This window comes from Callionymus lyra, chromosome 16, assembly GCF_982586985.1.
Source record: "Callionymus lyra chromosome 16, fCalLyr1.hap1.1, whole genome shotgun sequence".
Taxonomy (NCBI): domain Eukaryota; kingdom Metazoa; phylum Chordata; class Actinopteri; order Syngnathiformes; family Callionymidae; genus Callionymus; species Callionymus lyra.
Genome location: NC_141833.1, coordinates 5,518,997 through 5,542,576, shown reverse-complemented (window position 1 = coordinate 5,542,576; position 23,580 = coordinate 5,518,997). Strand labels below are relative to the sequence as shown.

Below are 23,580 nucleotides of genomic sequence, written 5' to 3'. Positions count from 1 at the left end.
ACTGCTTGGCAGACTTAGCTTTTTCTTGGTGAATTCAAGAGGTCTGATCTAGTCTGGGTTACTTAGTGTAATTTGACTTTTTAATGGAGTTGGTCCATCAGTTGTGTTGTGCAGAAGTCAGGTTGAAACACACCGACAGCCTTATTGGACAACTGTTATAATTTATATTATGTCAAGAACCAGTCAAAGAAACGAGTGACCATCATTACTTTAATAAAAGAATGTAAGTCAGACCGGAAAACTGCCAAAAACTTTGGACGTTAGGTGTGTCCAGACGTTTGGCCTGTACTGTAATACCTATTGGGATCAGCATGTACCAAGTCCCCACCCTTAAAGGACTTGTAGTGCTCCAGACTTGGCTATGATTTCAGTCATTACCACTTACGAGTTCCAAATTCTGAGGCACATGGAATAAACCAATGTATCTCTTTGTTAAAAGAAGTGAGTAGTCTCAGGCTGCCTCTACAGACTGATTGTACTTGTGTACGAAACTTGTCAATATAGAGCCCCTTTCATCACTGTGTGGTATCTTGCTGCAACCTTCACTAACGGCTATATTCAACGGTTAATATTCTCCGCAGGAAGGCAGTTGACTTAAAGCCAACCCGTCTCACTTTGACACCTCAAGTGTCTTCCCTCTCAGAGGGAGACTGAAGAACACTAACCTACAAGCTTCAAGAACAGTTCCTGTCACTCTGCATGAACATGGTCCAGATCCCTCGCTGACCCTAATTCACTTTGCTAACGTTGCTGTGCATGTACTTTCATGATTCAGTAGAAGTGACCCATCAAATAAAGGTCTTGAAGTAAAGTGTAGCACCAGGGTTATGACAGTCACGGAGCCTGTAAACATGTTGACACACTTATGCAAGAGCACGCCTGACTTTATCGCTGCGACAAGTTAGGACAAACACGACTTTGTTGTCATAACTGTATTTCCGCGAAGAAGCAGAGTGAAAATGAATAATGTCAGAGGGCAACGCAGATTATAGATAAAACTAACTACAACATGGTCTGCAGAATAGCAGAGGTTTTAAAACTACCAAACATTGCCTCAGAATATGCGACAGACGTCGAAGAATATTGCCTGGTATTTTGCTGTCTTTATGGCGATCAGATACTTTGTCGTGATACATTAATAAATCCACCTCAGGTTATGTGGGTGGAATTTGGTAAACATTCGAATAAACTTTATCGACTTGAAACAACACAAGTGATGCAAGAAATTAATTTGAAGGTGGGCAGAGAAGAGAGCGCTTTTGCTGCGGAGGTGGCGTTTTAGCTTTAATTTATCACATTTTAAAAAATGGGAAACATTAAAATATTGTTTAAAAAATGTTAGTAAATAAAGAAAGCTGTTCATCAGGGATTACTAAAACGCTTCAACCTAACAGACCGTAATAAGACTACATTTTAATAGACCGAAGATGTTTTCATAAATTAAAAAATACATATATAAATATATAAAAAATTAAAAACACAAAATTCAATAAAAAATAAATAAAATAAACAACCTTTTTAATGCGGAAAAAGATTATTTTGTCATGAAGAATTATGAAAAAATATTGTAATTTTATAATCTGTACAAAAGGTTTACATTTAATATTTTTTAAGTCATTTTTCTTCTAGCTTGTGCTCCGTCCAAACTCTTGCAAAATAATAACGGTTGAATTTATTCAATGGAACATTTCATGAAACCTTGATAACCCTAACTTTCCTACATGCTGCTACTGGACAGAAAAAAAAGGATGAATAAAAAAATGACTGACACAATGGAAACGGTAAAATCATTTTAACAATCATTTGACTGAAGTGAGAATTATCTGTCTTCCATTTGTCTTTTTGAACTATTTGCGGGATGTTATCTTTATAGCGTTGACGACTTGTGAATCTAACTGTGATGTTTATTTCAATTATTTAATTTACTGTCTCTACGCATTTTATTTGTATTTTTCATTCCACATGAAACAGATCTAACTGGAATTCAAATCATTAATGCCAAAAAGTAAGTCAATAAATATATATATATTTATATATATATATATATATATATATTTAAACTAAAGTTAATCCTTTTTTCTACATTTATTTTTCAAGCAAACAGCATCTCGTTCCAGCATCAACCCTTCCCTGCCCTGCAGAGTTCACGACGCTTCTGATAAAGAGCAAAGGGAAATAACAGCCACGATGGTAATATCCGCACCAGGACACAGCTACTACATCTGCGAGCCAGCTGACCTCTCTGCACGACAGCCGGGGGCACATTCGGTACAGAAACCGGGACGAGAATATTGATGTGCGGAAGCTTTGACTCCCATCTTATTGAAGGGAAACATTCAGACAAACCCATGAGGGATGTTGAGAATTGATCGGGGATTTATCCGATTTATCTCCCGATGCATGTGTATTATATGACGGACTCGCGTGAAAGTTGAAGGTTGAAGAAGGTTAGGGTTTGTTTATTTGGCCAGCAAATTGGATAAACTAAAGCTAAACTAAACGACATGAGTGTCCATTTCTTTTTGGAAAAGGGCTACAATTAATGACGAGAAAATGAGCTGTTGCAAATATAAAAAGTGACATCACACCAGAGTTATCTGATTCAGAATTCCAAAATAAAAGCCCCTAAATCTTTATATTTTTAGTATTTAGGAATTAGTATTGGTTCATTTGACTTATGATCATCTTAAAGAATATCTTAAAATGCAATCAAATTAAAATGTTTAGTATTTTTCAATAATCTGGTTGATGATACAGTTTAACAACAACAACCACAAATGGGCGCCGGACTGAATCCCTCATGAACGCCATTTCTGATTCCACACCCTTCTCCGGCCTTTCCTCCTACAGAACCCAACCTTCATCATCCTCCCTTAATCTCAAAACCTCTGCGCTGCCTTGCATGTCTACCGACATGAAAGAGAGTCTCGTTGGTCCGGGGCGGCAGTGGGCTGCGATGCGCTCTAGGCCAATCCAGAGTAATCCAGCCGGTCGGGCGATATCCTGCCCGAGCAGCAATCCGCATGAGGAATGTACTTCCCTGCCAGGTTAAACAGCTGCCGAACACCTTTATGACCTTAAAAGCTTTCTGGGAGAAGCTCTGTGTCGTCGCATACAAACCAAAACATGGATCTAATTTAAGTTGCTGCATTACATCCAGATCCAACCACACATGCCTCAATACATGCTTTCATCACAGGAATGAGTGATTTTGAATATTAATACAGTATGAGTTGCTATGGCAACCTTCTAACTCTCCCATCTCATTTGTAATGACCTTTTTCAGAATGTAACCTTTTTTAAAAATATTTTTCGAGGTGGTTAATCTGAAAGTTCCATTGACAACCAATCAAGGATGTACTCGAGACCGCGGGTCCACGAACCTTTGTTCGCACCACGAACCAGTTTAATGTCAGCAATACTTTCACCTTCAATTAAAAAAAATTAAAATCCGAAATAAAAATACACAACTGGCAGAAAAACAAAAATTAATTGTAATTCCACTCATTTTGTACTCACCCTCATGTCAACCAATGGTTGGGATATTTTCAGATCTGTTCATTTTTAGAATTATAGGCAAAAATTGATGTTCATGTTCATGTCGGACTGGAGCTCAGGTTCATCTTCTTCCAAAAAAATTCACCTAAAAACATCCATTACCTCTATGGTGCTTGTCTGTAATGCCCCCCTTGTATTGAGTTGTTTGAATTGTTTACGGAAAAACTTGAACAAGTCTATATGTTAAGTTTTTTTTTAGTAGACGCTGCTAGCCTAGCAGCCAGGCCAAATGTGTTTGTGTAGAATGTTAGCCTAACAGCTAACCTATCAGTGTCAACTCAACAGAAGCATAAATTATATACTTGTTACGGTATTTACGGAACAATTTCTCATTTCAAGGATTCATTGCAAGATGGACAATATATAAAAGGGAGCCATGGAGGTATGTTTTAAATGGATCTTTTTGGATGAAAATGAAGACGAAGACAACTTAGCAGCAGCCGCTACATTAGCATGGCTATTTTTGCCAATAAATAAAAGACACAGATTATTTATGAAAATAAGCTCAACCTTAAGTCAAAATGAGGGTGAGAAGATGATTGAACGATTGAAGTCTATTACTTTAGTATATAAAAATAACATCCAACCACCATAACACTGTATAAGTAGGAGTCCTGGTCTGGTTTCTCTGCAACAAGATGGTCGCATATATATTTTGTGTTTTTTATTCATTCTAACAAGTTGACAGGTTTATTTTTTCAAATAAACTTCACTGAAAGAAGCTTGTTGAAGTATCGAGGGTCAAACATCAGAGTCAAACAAGAACAAAACATTTTTAAGACAGAAATAATGTATAAAAAAGAAATTATATAAAGTATTGGTTCTTTCTGTTCCAGTCACAACTGTCTCGGGGTACAGTAAGTGGCCGGGCCCGGTGGTTAGGGACCACGGCTGTAACTACTTGAGATTTTTCAAACTTTACCGCACGTCGATTTGGTTAGCGGGTCATGAATGAAGTTAAAATTAAATCATTATAAAGGGAATTCTAAGTCATTATGAAAAATCTAACAATGTTGCGGACATCTTTGTAGACCCTTGATCTGCCGTGCTTTGATATAAGTGGTGCTTTGAAGCTTTTGAAAAGTCTCCTATGAGAATTTGTGGTGTGTCCCTGCACACACTTGGTCGCATTTTTGCTTAGAAAACCACAATTTCATTGAAGCTAAACCAGTGCATTAATGCTTAAAAGAAACGTTCTGTGTGGTCATCCGAGTTCACGAGTCCACTTACACATGCATGGAAGTGCACACCCACTCTACCTTATTTTCGGCACCTGCACTGGTCCAACAATGTTTTACCATCATTATTCCGAGTCTTTTTTCTTTTGGGCACCATTTTAAATGGAAAGGTTGCCGAGATACCACTGCTGCTGCTGAACAACTATATGGGATACAAGTACGGATACATTTTTGTTCAAGGGGCCGAATTTTACAATGTGTAGAAAGTTACATAATGTAAAAAAGTGGAGGTAGAAATACGACCATTTTACTTAGCTCTTTGGTTAGATCCTAGTATCTGTAAAGCAGTTTGGTAGTCACATTCTTTCTTTTTTTCCTTGATTTTCTGGAACTCCTGTTGTGTTATCAGTTTTATCTTGAACTCTAGAGTATATACTTTATTGAATATTGTTTTGATTGTTTAAGCGCTTTGTGACTCTGGTCTGGAAAAGCGCTATACAAATAAAAATTACTTACTTACTTACATTGAAACTATGGGCAGCTTCATGTCCAAGTACATAGAGTCGTACAGAGAGCTAGGCAGAGTGAACGAAAAGTTAAGTTGGGCTGTGGGAAGGGTCACTGGGTTGGCTGTATTTTTAAATTACGATATTCAGGTGGAAGGAGTCGAGATAGAGCATCAGATCATTAGGTGGGTGGGACAGCAAAAAAAAGTGGCCTCCGAGGTCGGAGGAGGCCGCTATCAAGGTTGAATGGTCACGATTTTCTGGACACTACGTGACCGAATGGGCAGACTCAGGCCGCTGCAATTTCGGAGGTCACAAATCGTCGTCCGTTTTTGCAACTTGCAAAGTTTCAAGTCGTTTAGTTGCTACGAGGTCACTGCTACGAGGTCGTGAAATTGGCACAAACACTTGAAGTCACCATTAGGAAATGGTAACTTTGTAAATTAGCATTTAGCATTACTTGTCAGGATCTTTGAGTAGCAGAAGTTAATAGTATCACAAATGTACTGTATATAGTGCGGCTTCAACAATACTTGTCCGGGTCAGGCAGCAGAGCCACGTAGTCTTAAACACCTTGTTGCTACTTAAGTTGAATTTCAGGTAATAAGAAAACTTTATTTATTCTTGTCTTTTTTATTTTGTTTACTTCAGTGACTAAAATGGACCTATAAGCTCACATCTGAACATCTGTTGCCACCATGTTTCGACAACTTAAGCTTCTTAACAGACACCAAAATATTCAGAAATAAAGTGCAAAGTGTGAGAGCAACACCAGCGGTTTTCAGGTGGAGACAGATGGTGTTTGTTACCAGTATTGGACTTCCATGCCCGTGAGACTCACATTTCCCTGCCGCGCACCCCTGCAGCCCAATCACAGGATGTGTTTGTTTACCCATGCGGTTACTTCACGCCCGTCTGAGCGAGGGCTGACCCACTCTTTAACACTACATTACCTGCTCCTCGACACAGATAAACTCCCTTTTCAATATTCCCGCTCTTTCTCTGAACCACGACAAGCCCAATTAAATTCCCCTTTTCAGATCCAACAAAGAGATCATGACTCGGAGTGATTTATCCGAAGCAGCTCCCAATGAAAAGCCTCTCAGAAAAGGCTTTAATAAGCCATAATCATGTAAACGCACCAAATAGCTGAAGGGATGAGGGAAGACACGGACGATTAGAGATCCATTGATTTATTCTGCACATCATCGCTGTGGTCGTTACATGAACGGCTCTTTTGTCGCCGACATTGGTCTGACATGTCTCCAGGCGAGGTTTATACCGGATCAAGCATCCATGACATCATCCGTTTTTTGAAGAATTAAAAGCCAAATGACGCTTCACCAACAAACATCTAAGAAATACCGAGCTCCAAGTGTCTGATGTCTAACTGAGAGGCCTATTGATATGAAATTGGAGTGTTTCCTGTCTGTGTAGCATGTTAGCTTTTAGCTACAAACATTCCTAAAAAATAGACTTGTTAAAGTTTCTCTGAACAATTTCTGTTGAGGCTTCGAAACAAGATCGACGACACAGACGAGCAGTATGAAGGTATTTGGATCTTTTTAAATGTGTATTTTTAGATGTAAAAAAGTGAGAACGGTTGACGACCTTCAAATGGACATACATTACTGTCTTTAACGCCAAAAAGACACGGATTACTGTAAAATATAATCCCAACCCTCAGTCGACATAAGTGAAATTTGAATTTTGGGTGAACTATCCCTTTGTTTTCTTATGGACAAAATAGCTTGAAAAGTAGCAGGTACTAATACCACTTGTAACGGAGTCAAGGCTTTAGGGGGGGACAGGTCATAGGTAAGGGGGTGAAAGGGGGGCAGAAGACTCCCATTGAATAAAAAAATATATTAAATAAGTATTATTACAGGAAATCCACCTTCTTATGGAATTTAAGGCACATAATCCACCTGGACGCTTTTTTAAATTTTTGATGTCAGGTATTGACGATAGTAGATTATATCCTTGATTTTTATTTGGACAAAATAGCTTGAAAAGTAGCATGTAGACTACTGAGCTCTCAGTGAAGGTTTTAGGTCAAGGGTAAGGGGGATAAAGGGGTGCAGAAGACCCCCATAAAATGTCCAATATGTCCAAATTTTGGGGAAATTTCAACAAAATCTATCAAATATTCGTCAAGGTAGATTTCAAAAATGTCAGCCACCTTTATAAAGAGGGTTGGAAGCCACCCCCCCTCATGATAATTCAAGCATGTCAAATTCTAAGAAATTTACACCCCCCAAAAAATATTAAATAAGGATTGCATTTTTTTTCTGAAATTTCAGCTTGTAGATTAAAATCTTGATTGTCATTTGGAGAAAATAGCTTGAAAAGTAGCAGGTAGACTATTGACCTCTGGGTGAAGAGTTTGTGGGGAGGGTAACTCCATCCAGTCAAGGGTAGGGGGAGTTAAGTGGGGCAGAAAACCTCTACTAAATTTCAAATACGCCCACATTTTAGGGAAATTTGAACAAAAAGTATAAAGACAATGTAGATTTCAAGAATGGCAGCCACCTTTATAAATTGTCAAATATATCTAAATCCAATGAAATTCATGGCCCAAAAAGATATTAAACAAGTACAATCTCAGGAATTCCACCTCCTTTTAAAGCCCATAATCCACTCGGATTTACTATTTCTCCGTTTTTGGGGTTATTTGGTTTTCAAATTGTCAACGTCTGGTGTTTCCGACTATAATCTTGATTGTCATTACAGATTATGGTTAACGCCTCCACCCAAAAGTATTAAAAATCTTCTTAAAAGCTTAGTTAAGAGTAAATTTTGGCAAAAAGTTCCGTCAGAGTCATCAGCGCCATTAGTGACGATGCACAGTTATTGTGGTGCTTGAGCTCCCAGTGAGCTGTCAGGAGCTAAGAGGAAGGGATGAGGGAGGAGAGCTGTGCAGTGCTGACTCAGTTCCCCCAAGATCTGGAATACGTTGGCTTTAATTGTGTTTTACTGTTTGTGGCAAGTTGGTTTGATGGTGGAAAACTCAACTGAGAGACTTTTATTTATAGTTTTTGAATTAAACATTTATTCATGATCATGATGTTGGGGGAGGGGGGGGGGTGATGACTCAAGCTAACCTTTTCATTTTTTCTAGCACTGATGTTCCTCAGGAAGCTACCAGACTCCTCCTATGTCTACCATTAGTATGCTGTGGAAGTTGAGGGTGGACACTTCGCTGGTTTCTTTCATGAGTGAATCCTCGGTTACATTAGATGTCGCTCACAATTGAGGAAGCCATGCTTCAATCTGAGGCTAAGAGATGTGTTGTCACTTCGTACTCCCGTCATCAAGACAGGAAAGAGACCGTGAAGCATTTTCCGGTCTTCTAAGAAGCTGTTTGACCTTCACTGATCAGCCTCTACATGTTTTTAGTTGAATGAATTCAAGTTGAGTATAAAAAGTAAATTTCAAGTTTAAATTCTCACAAGCTCAAAACCCAAGCCAAAGATGTACTGATTATCCAAGTTAAACATAATCTAGAAGGTGGTCTTCAAAAAAATTATATCATTTATGTTGTATTGGTTATAACTGTTTGAAAGGTGTTTGATTTAGAAAAAAAAACAGATTTTCTCCATAGTATTAACATGTTAGACTTGACTCATCATAATGCATGTTTTTCGTAAAATAAAAGCCTGTAAACTCGTGAACATTATTAAAACACAATATATATGCAACATCTTATCTATATTATGGGGGCATCCTGTTGCAGAATAACTGGTCTTGTTCTTTTTTTTATTATTTTGAAGTTCAGTCCATGGTAAAATTGGACTGCCCTTGCAAATATTGGGTTAAAAAGTTGCACGTTTTTTAAGTTTCATATATGTTTTTTTTAATCTGCAACAATATGCAAGTTGAGGCCACCTGGAAATGTCAGAATATTAAAACCATGTTGCACCATCCCTAAATACAGTATGCGAACGAGATTCTGGTTGTGAACACAACAATAGTCAAAGAGACTGTGATGCATGAATGTTCAAAGTAAAAAAAACATGGTAGAAAACATATTTTTTGACCATTCTTGACCAGATTCTTGCCGTTATCACAGTGTTTCTTTCATTTCTTTACTCTAATACCAATTAGAAAACTCTACTCCTTTTGAATCTTTCACACTGTTGAGTAACACTGTTGTTTCCTGCTACCATACCTCCCTAAAAAGGTCCCAGAGCTGTCTTTCATAAGCGCTTTGTGACCCTGGTCTGGAAAAGCACTATATAAATATAAATTACTTACTTACTTTTCTGTCCTGGCTGTTGGAATCCTTATCTGCTAACTACCTTTACTTTGCAACCAAAGGAAATTCTTACTGTTCAGAACAATCAAACTCAATATCAGATCAGTCCAAACATTTTTTTTTATATAATATTAGTTGAAATTACAGCCAGGTATGGCCCATAATCCTCAGGTATGACGCAGTATGTTACCCAACCAATGCCAAAAAAAAAAGAAAACGGTCCCATATCTCTGTCAGACTGATGATTTAAAGGTAATAGTTTGAGTAACTGACTCGTAAGTGATGCATAAACTAACCCGTCGGCCCTCCGTGAGTGACACGCGATAATCAGAGCAGATTGTATTATTATTAAACTCATAAAACACTGTCTGAGTCAGTGTTGTGTGCGGTAAATCACGTGAAGAGTTTACTCCACGTATATATTACTTCACTAAATCCTGCTGACATTCCGTTCAGAGTTCACTTACACGTCTGGTCTTGACCGTCTCCCGAGGCTTGACATCCGTCTTCGTCGTCGCAATCTGTGGTGCTGCCCTCGTCTGTTTCGCCACTGCCCAGCTCCTCCCAGGCCTCCACTTGGCCCAGTTTGGGAAACCTGTCATGGGTCTCCTGGAGGTGGGAGGGGGGGGGCAGACAAATGTGTGGTTAGATGGAAGTCATGCTGCTGTTCACATGAACTTAGAGTCGAGGACAAATGGATATCAGTCTTTTTTATATATCACACTTTTGCATTTCAAAACTCATTATTATACTTCCATGTTTTTGTTTGGGGTTTTTTTTGTCACAAAAACTCCCTGAACTTGACTTCCAGGTGTATCGCTGAGTCAGCAAAGTTCTTCCCTATTATTAAGGGTTGGATTCAACAAGAAAAAAATAAATAAAGTCAGCTGTTTCTTTTTTTGTATTCATTTATTTGTTCATCTGTGCCAATTTGGATACAGTTGACGTGGACGTTTTGGAGTGAAGTCGAGATCTCATGAAAGGCAATTACAAGATAATAAATAAAACAAGATAATAAAACTGTCAGTCCTCCACACATAAAAGTTTTGAAACACTTCTTCATCTTCTGCCTCAAGACTTTTTAATGGATGTTAAAGGTTAAATATTGAACCTTTAACAGTATATTTTTGCTGAAGCAAGAAACTTTTAAAGTGCTCACATCAGTATGAAAAAGGACCTTGAAAAAGTGTACACTGTAAGAAAGGATGGAAGTATAAATGCCATCAAAATATTGAATGGTTCAAAGAAACGTTTCAAATGATAATTCGTAGTCTTCAAATTCACTATATAAATGTTGGTATAATATCACATTTTTATTTTAATTTCAAATAGCTATGGATACTTTCAAATTAATATTAAATTATCAAATTAATGCATTTTCTTTAACACAAAGTTTAATATTTAATTTAAATAACTCAAAAATACATTTTCTCAACTCAATATTTTTTTCATTCGTAGCCTTTTAAATTCAATATAAATATTTGTAAAAACATTTTTATATTGAATTCGAAAGGCTACAAATATTTTCTAAATGAGTGCATTTTCTACACATAGATATGATGAGATTGATTATCTAGTTCCAATTTTTCTAGCCTTTGAAAATTCAATACAAATTGTTAGTACAGTATATGAGTGATGCCGGAAAATATTGCATTCACATGTTTAAAAAAAAGATTTAAAAAATTGAATTTCGATTTATTTTTGAATTATGATTATAATTGTTATGTGAAACTATACGTGTAAAACAATTATTTAAAAAATAAAACAAATTCAATTTTTCAATATACAAACTGTTCAACTAAATGATTCGAAAAATAATTGATTTAAAAAAAAAAAAAGATAATAAAAAAGAATTTATAACGACACATCTAAATAAAAAAACTTTTAACTTTTGAAATTCAACCATTCAATATTCTGATGGCACTTTATAAAGGATAAAATAAAAATATATACTTAGCAGTGTATACTGCTAAGATTAAGGACTAATATTGGACAAAGACTGTTTGCTGTACTGGGTAAAAGATGAAAAACAATGTTCATGAATGACGACAAAAGGACACAAGGTGTTGGAACTGAGGCTCCAAAGATAGATTCAAGGTGAAGACTTGCTATGGTAACCGCAGATGGTAAAAAAGAATGAAAAAATATTGTTTTTTCATGAGACAGAAGCGTTCATGTTTACTGGTGTCTAGATAAGTGGTGCCCAATCACAACCGTGACTCATTCGAAAGGTGATTTGTTTTTAAAAAAAACAAAAAAAATGAAACGTTTCACACCAAAGCTACATTAGTCCGTGACAGGCTTAATTTTGTTTACTCGAAAATTAGACGTGTCGCCCTGAAGAGCAAATGAAAATTGTAAAACAAACAAAAGTGCAACCCAAAGACTTAAGGCACATTCACAAAAAGAAAAGCACGACCACAAACTAATCAGGAGCTCTTCTCTTTTTATAAATGGGCTTTTAGTTTTCAAGTTTGCACTTTAGTTTTTGTCATTTGTCCTTCAGGGCCACCGTAGACACCTCTGGAAGCAGCAGATCGAAGTCTGAGAGCACTTGAAGGGTTAATCAGACATTTCAATTCCCAGCTCTAATGCTGGATATTGACTGTGATATAAACATATACAGCACGTAAAAAACATTTATGTCCTTACTAATGGACCACTGGGGAAAAAAAGAGACAGCAAACAAGTCCCATGATGCATTGCAACAGATAAAGCAAGATTATTTACATTCAGTAAATCTACAGTCAGACTTTCCTATTGCAGGAAAATTGCCATGTTTACTTGGATGTTGGTCTGCAGTTCTCTCCGTTGCTATTTTTCACCACTGGATATAACTTTTTTTCTTTTTTTAAACACATTGATCTGGAGTATATTTCTGTGAGTTTACCAGCGGCGTTGACACAAACGTGGGGATATAAAGCTGATTAAGAAGTGAGTGGAGGGACATCAGCGCTGCAGGGCCCAGCTGTCCCAAAAAGCATTTGAAATGGAATGAGAATCAATTAAAGCGTCGCTGCTCGGGAAACCAGAGACATGCTGCTGGAGAATGGCCGCTTGGCTTCTGTCCAGCGCTTGTTTTTTTCTTTGGGAATGTCAAGACTGAAGGATCCCTACTATTTGTCAATGTGTAAACACAGTCGACAGCCTTGACGCGTCTTGTATCCACCGACTCCTAAAAAAACCCCCAGATCATTGGTAGTTGAATTCATGAAAGTTTTCTGTTTAACCAGATTTTTAAGCATGTGATTATGCAGAACCGAAGAGTAAAAACCATTGACATTTATGGCGCTAGTTACAGAGTATTTAACATTTAGAGTGTCCTGAAGCAACTTAACTGCAATGAAAATACAAACAAAGCAACATAAAAGCAAATAAAGATTGGTAACATTTCAAAGAAAAGTACTTTTAAATTCAACAACTAGCTAAAAGTATCACTCTAGTTACTGAATTGTGAATAATGTCAATCATTTTAACGAGCATCTGAGTGGAAAACATACTTTTTTATATTTTTACTTCATTTTAATAACATTTTTTCAAACACATACAGTAGACATCAAAATATGACACCCACATAAGAATATGTAGAACATTAATCCTGTAAAAATATATCTCAAAACATAGAAAATAACTTTAACAATAATTCAATTAAAAAAATTATAACAGACACATTGAAAAAAAGCTGAAATCAATTAACAACTAAACCCGAGGAGTGACAATACTTTCTACTAAAGTTAAATATAATACGCTGAAAAAAATAAAACCGTGAGTCCAATTAAACCCCTACGCCAAGGAGTGCGACAAAGTCAAGAATAGAATTGAAATAGTCATTTTGTCAATTGTATATTTAAACAACTCGTTTTTAATCACCGAAACCAGAAAAAAAAGCCAGTCCATACAAAGTATTTTTGTCGGAGTGCAGTAAGAGTTATTGTTAATTAAACAGGGTTATATATTATTATGTTATATATATTGAATAGAAATGTCTCCCCAAAAGGTCGGAGATAAAATATAGTTTCTACCCAAAGAAAAACATCACAAAGCTCGAGCTGTTCTCAATTGCTCCCCATTCTAAGTAATGGAAAGCAGCCTGGTTGCCTTACTGTCTAAATCAACACTGAAAAATTGAAAAAGCCAAAGGTTTGGATCATTAGTAAGAAGACAGTTATGATCATCACTTTACATTCTAGGGAAGACACAAGAGTCAATTGATGCATTTAAATTAGGAATCAATACGATCGATCGGTTTCTGTATAAAAGCAATAGGTGTGAAATTACATATTAAAATTAAGCTTCAACATCCATAATTTAAGTATCGTGACTTTCTGAGGCAACAGTGTTGAACCTGTCCCTGTCTCTAAACAAATATGGCTGATTCAGATAGTTAGAAATATTAAATGTTTCAAAATGAATTCGCCCACTTAAGCTCTTTTCTTTAACTCCCATTGGAATTACTGCCAACTCAGGAAATGCCACAGGAAACTGTGGACAAGATATCGATGTTTCACACTTGGAAAAAAAAAGTACTTTGTGTTTTTCAATTTAGCCTCAACACGTATGTCAAACTAAGGAGATGAAGTTCAGTAACATATATTTTTTTACTTTTATTTATTTATCTTTCAAGATTTTGGGATTCTTGTAATACTACATTTTTGGAAAAGTTTCAAATAATTTAAATTATTAATATCAATACATTTTATTCAAATTTATTTTGGAACCAAAACTGTTCATTGTTCTTATATATTTATTTAATTATTATTTATCATCGTTTTCTTTTGCTTAGGAAGTTTTTTTTACCATTGTTGTTAAAGTGAAAGTTTATGAGCTCATCTGCTTGGCCGGGTGATAAATGTTCCCTTTCTTCCCTGGTATCGATTTTAAATGTAACAGGCAAGGTAATGGAAAAAAGATAATTCTCTTTGGACCTCGAGTGTCAGAAATGAAACCTGTAATTCATCAACCATATTGATCAAACATGAAGTAGTTGCGACAGCTCTGGGGAAGTTCGTTTGGCACTTTCCTGGTATTTCCCGAAGACATATGTAGTATACAAGCTAATTAAACTATTTGTTTTCTGTCCTTGGGTGTCAAAACCTGAGCTTCACTTTAAGTGCCAGACAAAAAAATGTCACTGGGCAACATTCAAGTACAAATTTACAGAATCTCGACTCAAACATGATACCAGTGTGTTTCTGGATTATTGTAGCGTGCAATGCTAATCCTAGACAACATGGTTGTGCACTTTAATTTACAAATGCATTATAAATCCGAATCGTTTCGAAGAATGGTCCAATTTATTTTAAATTAAAAACGACAAACAATCAATACAGTGGGGAAGTAAGTTAATGCAAAAAAATAAGTGCTTTTGATAATCATCTAAATACAAATATTCTATGAAGGCACATTAGTACCAAAAAACTATTTTATTAAGGATTAATATGCACAGAAATAAAATAAAAATAGTTTTTTCATTAGTCATTCCATTTTTATTTTATTTGCACCTTGAAAACTTGTGTTTTAAGTACTTCCCACGACGGGTAAATAGTCAACATGGTCTTCGGTGTTCTTCACTAAAATGAAGGGGGGTGTTATTGGAAGATCTGGGAGGATGACCCGGTACAGACCCAGGAGACACATTGTGTTAGTTGAGGTTGCAGAGAAGATAGTCCGAGCCTCCACTGTGTAATGAATAAGAATAGATGGATGAATGAGTTTTCAATTTACAGAGTTGTAGTTTAGGCGTCTTCTGGATGTCTTAGCTCCTCACTACTCACTTTGTTTACCTGTATCTGCAGCACTAACCTCAATAGATTGTTCTCATTATTCGGCAGGTGCTCGTGAAACTGTGCGTCAAGTATGCAGTTCAATAAGAGTAATTCTATTGTCAAAATGTATAGAGAAGCAATTTGGGTTTGTTTGCAATGGAGTGCCTGTTTAAAACACTGAACTTTAGTGGCAATCATCATTTTCCTTACGTGTGAAAGGAAAGCCGTTGAGCGAGGGCAGTGAAACGGAGCTGAAGAGAAAGACTCAGCAGCTCCTCACAATAAGTAGAAGCAAATATGTTCAGCTTAAGCAGCCTGGAGAGAAACAATGACCATAATTTGTTTGCGTTAATGAAGCCCCGCTGTCCAGATTTTCTATAGTATTCAACGGCGTCGGGAAGATCGACCCGTTCTGTGAATATTAATAGAGGCAGTATCTGCCACTCGCGACATAAAAAAAACGAATTCTAAAGAATATAGAGGCATCCGGAGAGCAAACAAGACAGCGAGTCAATTCAGTCGTCACAGACAAAACAAACAAATCTCAGGCTGACAGAGAAAGCTTTTCTTTCCACTAGATGTGTAGGGCTAATAAAACAGGACTTGCATAAAGACAGCAAAATAAAAAACTCGCAAGACAAAGCCAGATGGCATAAGATTAATGAAGAGGTGAACAGAATCAACATTATTGTCCCACTTAAAAATATGATCGGAATCTGTTAATTTGTGAAATGTCAAGAGTTTTTCTTCAGGTTTTAAGTTACAGTCATGGTTTTATATATTGTGTTCTGTCCTGGGATTTGTACGATAATGGCATTGGTTCTGATCAGACAGTCAGAAAAGCAAAGAAGAATTATGTGCCACCTTTTGGTTGCAATTAGTTCATGCACTAATGATTTAAACAAAAAAATGTATTGACAAAAACCCTTATATTGTGGATTACAAAGGAAGAGAAAATAAATTATCTGAAGAACATAAAATTTGCTTAGGATCATTTTGGGTACATTTCAAAGGGGGGCCAAGCTCAAGTCTAGAGACAGGTTAGCATTACTGTCCCCCCTTTTTTTTTTGGTTATTTTCACTCATTTTTTCAAGTGCTACCATAGGTTCATGTGTTGAATCAAACAACACAATTATATTGCATTAATACACAAAGTTTAGTGACATTAAATGTTTTTTGATTCACTTTAATCTGACAACAAACTACCTTTTGAATAGTGATGCGCTGATAAAGCTTCATGAAACAGTGTCATGTTGTTTAGAGGTCAGTAGGTGGCGCCAACAGTTTAAAAATGAGGTGATGTTTCATTAGAAAAGTGGTTCCAAACGAAGGAAAATAGTGCAGAGACCGCCATCTAGTGGACAATAATGACACTGCTTCATGAAGCTTCATCAGACCATCACTAGTTTTGAGTCATTTAAATACATGATAAAGTAATCGATTATTTAGTTTGTTACATGACCCTCCAATTTTTGTTCTAAACAAGGGGTGTAACATTTCGTGGTTCCTAGCTCGCTACAAGCTATTTGGTAACAGTGTAAAAAAGCAAGTTGAAACTAAATATTAGTGATAAAGCTTCATGAAGCACTGTCATTATTTTCAGTGTCCACTAGATGGCAGTCTCTGCACTATTTTCCTTTGTTTTTAAAAACTCTTTCAAAGAAACATAACATCATTTTCAAAGTGATGGCGCCACCTACTGACCTCTAAACAACATGACACTGCTTCATGAAGCAGATACTCCCCAGTGCCTTCCCACGAGTATTCAAGCTCTCCACATAGAGCCTGACCTGAAACTGTAGTTTCCCACTGTACATTGAACATCACCTCTAAAGGCTTCCAAACTCCAGATCATATCAGAACCAACACTTTGTAAAGCAAAACCTGCCTAATGGATGATCTATAACCCTTCAGAAATCACCCCTTTTAAACATACCCAGTGGATCCGAGCGGTGTTTTTAAGGTGAGTAGGCGATAGTTTAACCCTAAAAGGGTTCACCTTGACCAAGAGACAACACAGGGGTTAACCACGATGATGAAACTCAAGCATTAAATCGTCCTCAGAATAAAATTTCTGTGTTTATTAAAAGCATTTCTTTTACCTTAAGCTGCCAGCGGGAGGATTTATCTGGCAGCAGTCCTGCTGTAAAAATGATTATCGCTACGTTATCGCTTGCATTTTTAAAAGCCAAATTTGCAACATAATAAGCCCGTAAACAAAGCTAATTACCACCCGTTGTGTTATTTTTATTTTTTTAATAATGACATCTTCGCTAAAAGAGTTTGCTAAAACCACTGAAAATTAATTTTACCAATATGTCAGAGCAGGGAGTCCTTCATAATGCGTTTTTAATTAATTTAATTTATAATTATGTTTTTTTTTAAGGTGGTGTACGAATCAAACATGTCAGCCTAGAACCTCTGACTCAACAACAGATCCGTCCACACTAATTACTTTAGATTTGTGTCGTGAATGATGAAAAGATACGGAGGCAGAAATCTAACGTGAGCGTCTCATAAGAGGGAAAAGATGGAAATATTTCTCCAAAGGAACACACCTGATCAGTACAAGCCACTACAAGCGCTCGCTGAGCCTCAACAACGTGACCTTTAGTGACACCCGTGAGTCAATCACAACATTGTCTGCCTCATCACACACTGACAGCCTCCGTGTGAGAGTGTGTTTTGGGATTAAATCACCAGGATAAACTTTGGCTTCACTTCGACAGGTTAAAAAAAAAAATGTTTTTTTTTTTTTTTTTTAACCTGACAGTTCTGGTGACATCAGTTTTCTGCGAGCGTGTATGAACAGCTGCCTCGCTCGTCAGTTGTGCGTTTGATGTATCGGCCAAGTCACACCGAAGGCTGGTGTGTGACTCATCACGAGAACACAATGTGAGAAAAGACCCGCCGGGTTGATTTCTCGTGCCCTGATCAACATTTTAGCCAGCCAGCTGAGATCACCGTTTTTTCACTCAGTTTCCCACCATGACGAATTTGAAAAATTAACTGAACAAAGAAAAAACTAAAATGATTGAAGAAAAATTGGACTGATTTTGATATTTCAAAGGAAAACAAAAGTCATGCTCTGTGACCAGTCCTTTCCAGCCAAGTAAGTCATTAGTTTAATGTAAAATGTATTAACTTTAACTAAATACAATTTTCATAAAAAAACAAAAACAACTTTAAATCATTAATTTGTTGACAAGCTTTTAAATCCTAATCACGCGTTTTAAACCCTGTGTTATCTCAGGGTCAAGATGACCCGAAGGCCCAAAAACATTGCTTGTGGTATCCCTTAAGTTTAACAAGCACCACTTAAAGACAAATAAGGTTAATTTTCATTCAATATTTTTTCAGTATTAATTCTATATGGTCCAAATTATAGATGCATGGTCACACCTTTAGATGGTCATTGTAAAAAAAAGTCTGGACCAGTACAAGTTCAAATCCAAGTGTCTTTTTAAAGACTAAAAGATTGATTTGATCATAATAAAAAAGACAACATTTTGCAGGCTATCAATAAAAAATCTATTAAAAGGTTCTGGCAAAATTATTTGTCCATGTTAAACTCAAACTCTATTTTCAATGTCTTGGCTGCAAAACCTCAAATCTAAGATTTAATTTGGGTCACCTGACAAGTCCAGAAGTTTTCTAAATATTGGAAGACATAAATGGCAATTAATTTGCATTTAAACAATAAAAGAAAATCCAGAAACGAGGTAAAAATTAAATACTTAAGATTATGTTCCTATATATAAGTTATTCAGGTGTTATTATCTCTAATCAAGACCCCTTTCTGGCAGTGATGGTCTGATGAAGCTTCATGAAGCAGTGTCATGTTGTTTAGAGGTCAGTAGGTGGCGCCATCAGTTTAAAAATGATGTGATGTTTTATTAAAACAGTTGTTCAAAACAAAGTAAAATAGTGCAGAGACCACCATCTAGCGGACTCTGAAAAACACTGCTTCATGAAGCTTCATGAGACCATCAGTCTGTCACGTGAACGTAGCGCATTATTAAGTCAAAAGTAAAGCGATTTTTTAAATCTAAAACAAGACATAGACAACTGCTTTTTGTAGTGTCAACTAACTTTAAATCTGCCATGATCTTCATGGATACTCAGCTAGTGCTTGTGAACACTGGAGTTTGGTTCACATATATCGATTGAAGAGGCTATTGAAACAGAGAGAAGAGAAACTGTTAAACTAGTTTTTTTTAAGAAATTTGGGTCAAATGTCTGCAAACAAAGGCAGCTATGGGTATGAAAGTTGTTCTTAACTTGACATAACTGGCTTAAATAGTTTCTGGTAGTGAATATTTGTCAAAGGTTTTATCAAGTGTTTTTTTTGTTCAGTCAAAAAAAGAAAAATCTTCCTGTGAAGAAGGGAATAGAAGGATAGGTGGTTCAAAAACTTTAACAACATATAAAGTGCTTTAAGTTTCTTTTTACTGCCAATAAATGTATCATCGTTTTTCATGAATCTTGGTGTTCTTTCTTTTGTGTCTTGGAAAACAACTCCTAAATATTTTTTTGGGGGAAGTTTTAAAAAAATAAATCGCAACTTTTCCCAGCATTGTCAATGCAGAACATCTTATTTTGTGTTTCAAATTCCAAACAGCATATTTTAAACCTTTTACTATACAAACAGCAGTTACTTTGTTTTGTTTCTTTTGTCTTTTTTTTAATTTCTTTTAATTTAGTGAAAATATCTGGAAATGTTAAAGACAAAAACAAGATATTCCAGGTTGAAAACAAGTTCCTATATCTCAACAAAATATAATATATAACTGTATATGAGTGTCAAGAGATATTTTGATGAGAAATAAAAGAAATACTTGCTAAGATGTTGAACGAGGGTTGAGTTTATACACAAATGCAGATTAGTTTAGTAGTCATAAAGTACAGGGTCGATGTGGCGGCAATCTATTGAAAAATAAATGAGGTTCTCACCTCAGATTAAAAGCCCAAAAAAAAAGATGAATAAATGATGGATGGAGCAGACACAGGGGACATTGTTGCAAATTGAAACAGTATTAGCTGGAGTTGAGAGAAGTCCAGAACTCATCCAGTGATGCCCCACAGGATAATAAACCACATGTCCTCAGATAACCAGTAAAACCCTTTTGAAATAGACGTTTATTTCCTTTTTTTTTAATGGTGCCATCATGTCACACTCAGACGCCAGAGAAGCTGACCTTGATGTGAGGTCAGGGATGAATCGTGGAGGAGTTATTGCCGCTAGCTTGCATTTAACCTTCACCACGAGCGAAAGGAAGTGGGTGATGCCAGTTAAATATAAATGGATCAACTTATGTTGTCCTTTGTTTTAATGGACTTAAAATCCAAATATTATTTTAACAGTCAATCTGTTATTAATTTATGTGTTATTTATATATATTTATATCTTTGTTATTGAGCTCAAAAATGGTTTCAAACATTTCTCATATTTATAGACTTGATTCAACTCAACTCAGTAGCTTCTTAGCTCAACATTTGACGATAATGTGACAATCGCATGCAAAAACGAATTGTGTTATCGAACACAAACAACAAAACAACTTTTTTTTCCCCCAAGTAGATCAGAGAAACCAAAGAGAAGCTACACATTTCTCCACCGCATCAGATCAGCTTCAATGCATGAAAATCAGAAATACTTCTGGCGAACCAGCCGAACCCTCTTCTCCCCGCGACAGCCATCAATTTTCAGATCAGACTGCAGCAGATTATATGATCCTCAGAGAAGGTGATCTACTGCTGCTATCTCTCTGCGGGATGTTCGCCTCTCGGGGAGCTTTGGATGCGAAGGCTGGTTCAAAGAGCAGCACAAACTGATGCTATGTCATAGAAAACATCCACTTCTCTACGAGTAAATGTATCATGCAACAATCTTACTTCTTGATACTACGATGCATGGTCTATGGAGGTTAAAGAAATGATCAAAAGCATATATTTTCACCGTCTTATCTCCCTGACATCTATCAACACATAAATAGTTTATAACAACAGCGAACTAACCGTATATCTGAGGGTGACATTCAGCCTTTTGCTGGTATTAATGCAACCGTTAAGAGTTAAAATGAAAATGATTGAAATGTATTTCAAATTTTAGTTTGTTTATTAATTTAGTTAGTTCTTTTGATATTTATTTATTTACTCATTTATATATTCTATTGTTGCTTACTTATTATCGTACCCCTTTTTTTGGTTTATATTCAATCTTCATTCTTTAAAATATCATTATCTGTGACGTTTTTTTATTTATTTCTTTCACCGCACCTGATCGTGTTTAAATGTATCGTTATTTATTTATTCTTATACTTTTTAAGGCCTTGACGCTACAGTTTGCAGATGAATTAAAAAAAAACAAAAAAAACAAGAGAAAGGGACAGCTTCAAGCTTACTCATTCCATTTTATGGAAATGAATGCAAATGTCGTCTCCAGTACTGATTAAAGAGCAATTAATGTGTTGATTTAAGTGTCTCTTAAATAGATCTTGGACCTCTATTGTACCCGTCAGTAAGTGTTTTCTCAAGCTAAAATCTTTATCATAACCAAGCCCACTCTGCTTTGATTAGTCAAGCATTAAGGTGTGTCACGCAGCGTCATCAATCCCGGAGGTCTTCGCCCCTAAGGGACGTGTATACAGAAAGAAGCAGGACGTTCTTGCTGCTGCAGGAGGAGGAGCGATGCCATTATTGTGTTATAATGGACTTCACTCTTGTAACCTCTTGTTCGCTGGGATTTCAGCCGGAGGAGAACTTAATAAAGTTTTGACTTCAAAACATGGTCATGAGGAGGGACTTACTGCATCTTGGAGAGGAAGACTTTTACAATGAAACAGGGAGCAAGTCAGTAGAGTTGAAGTTTCACAATAGTTGCCCTTTAATAACTAAAAACACTAAATAATGTTAAAATGTTACATAGCACTTCTTCATGTAAAGTGAATGTTGGAGTATTACTTCAATTTAATCTCACTTTTTCTATTCATTTTGTCCTCACGGAGCATGTTTTGCCAAAAATATTAAGGTTTCTTTCACTTTGCTTCGTCTTTGTCTAGGTCCCTCGCTTCAGAATAAAACGTAGCACTTTATGAAGTTTAATTCATCAAATTTTATTTCTAGTTGAATAATACAGGGTATAATGAAAATCTCATGGAATCCTCTCAAGGCCTGCAAATGGCCCCACCATATAAACTACAACTCAGCTTTATGCAACATGGTGAGCACAAGAATTGAGACACATTCACATAAAAAGAGCTTTAAGCTTTACTTTATAAAATGAGTTTGAAGAGTTTCACCATAAGAATGAACCTGTTTCCTGAACAAGCTGTTAGTTGTTTATTTTCTTTACCTCAACCTCCATCATAAAGGAAGTTAAAAAAGAACATTTTCAGACTTTGGTTTTGACACGTCCTTGTTGCTACAGCAACAGAGAGCAGCAAACTTCTCCTCGCGAGGACCCACTTCCATCATTTTTTCTTCAAGCGGAAAGAATGTGTCTCCACCCTGTGACGAGCTACCGACTCAAGCCCAAACTCTTTCTTCATCCTCAGCCTCCACAAAGTCTTTAAAGCCAAATCCCCACTGACTTCTGCAGGCGCTGTAGAAACATGAGGAAAAACTCTGCAAAGTCACAGCGTTTTTTGTTTTTTTTATTTTTACGAAAACCCGCGCGAGCCGACCAAGCTAATGTCAGTAACAGAACAGTGTCATTGATTAATGGCGTGAAGAAACAAACGCTAATTTACACGTTTACGCAGCAACGCTGAGCCCCTGAGGCGGCTAATAGAAGGCTGGAGGGATGCGGGGAGTTGAACATGCTCCTCGGATGCGGGACATTGCCGGGCTGGCGGCCAAAACCCGCCACCCGAGAAGCCTCATCTATCACACATACAACTGACCTCCATGTATCAGGTCTCCATCGTGGAGAGCGTCCAACTGTCTGTTCTCTCTCGACATGCAGGGAGAAATAAAATTTAAAAAAAGAATCCCCAACCTGCCTTTTATGTTTCTTTCATACTCACACGGCAACAAACCGGAGCTATTAGCCAAGAATTTATCCTCAACCTCGGCCCCGACCGATGGCCGGGAATCAAGAATCCACTTTGAAACATTTATTATCCACTTTAGCAGTATTTACAGAGGCAGCGTGAGGGAGGAGGAATACACAAAGACTTGGCAACAATCGCCTGATAGTCCATTTTATGGCTGGTCAAAAGGATGCGGCCGATGCTTTCTTAGCAGCTTTGATGCAACACAAGCGCCGCCCCAGTCGTTCACCAACGCACTCCAATGATCATTAATCTGGGTG

At 36.7% G+C, this 23,580-nt stretch overlaps 1 protein-coding gene across 2 annotated transcripts in view; it reads right to left on the bottom strand.

The window, feature by feature from the left end:
- LOC148063355 (glypican-5-like) overlaps window positions 1-23,580 on the bottom strand; it is a 137,795-nt gene that overhangs the window by 21,336 nt on the left and 92,879 nt on the right. For both annotated transcript variants that reach the window (XM_087811866.1, XM_087811865.1), the window contains one exon: window positions 9,968-10,109. In XM_087811866.1, coding sequence (XP_087667992.1) covers window positions 9,968-10,109 — 142 coding nt within the window. The remainder of the gene's footprint in view (window positions 1-9,967; window positions 10,110-23,580) is intronic.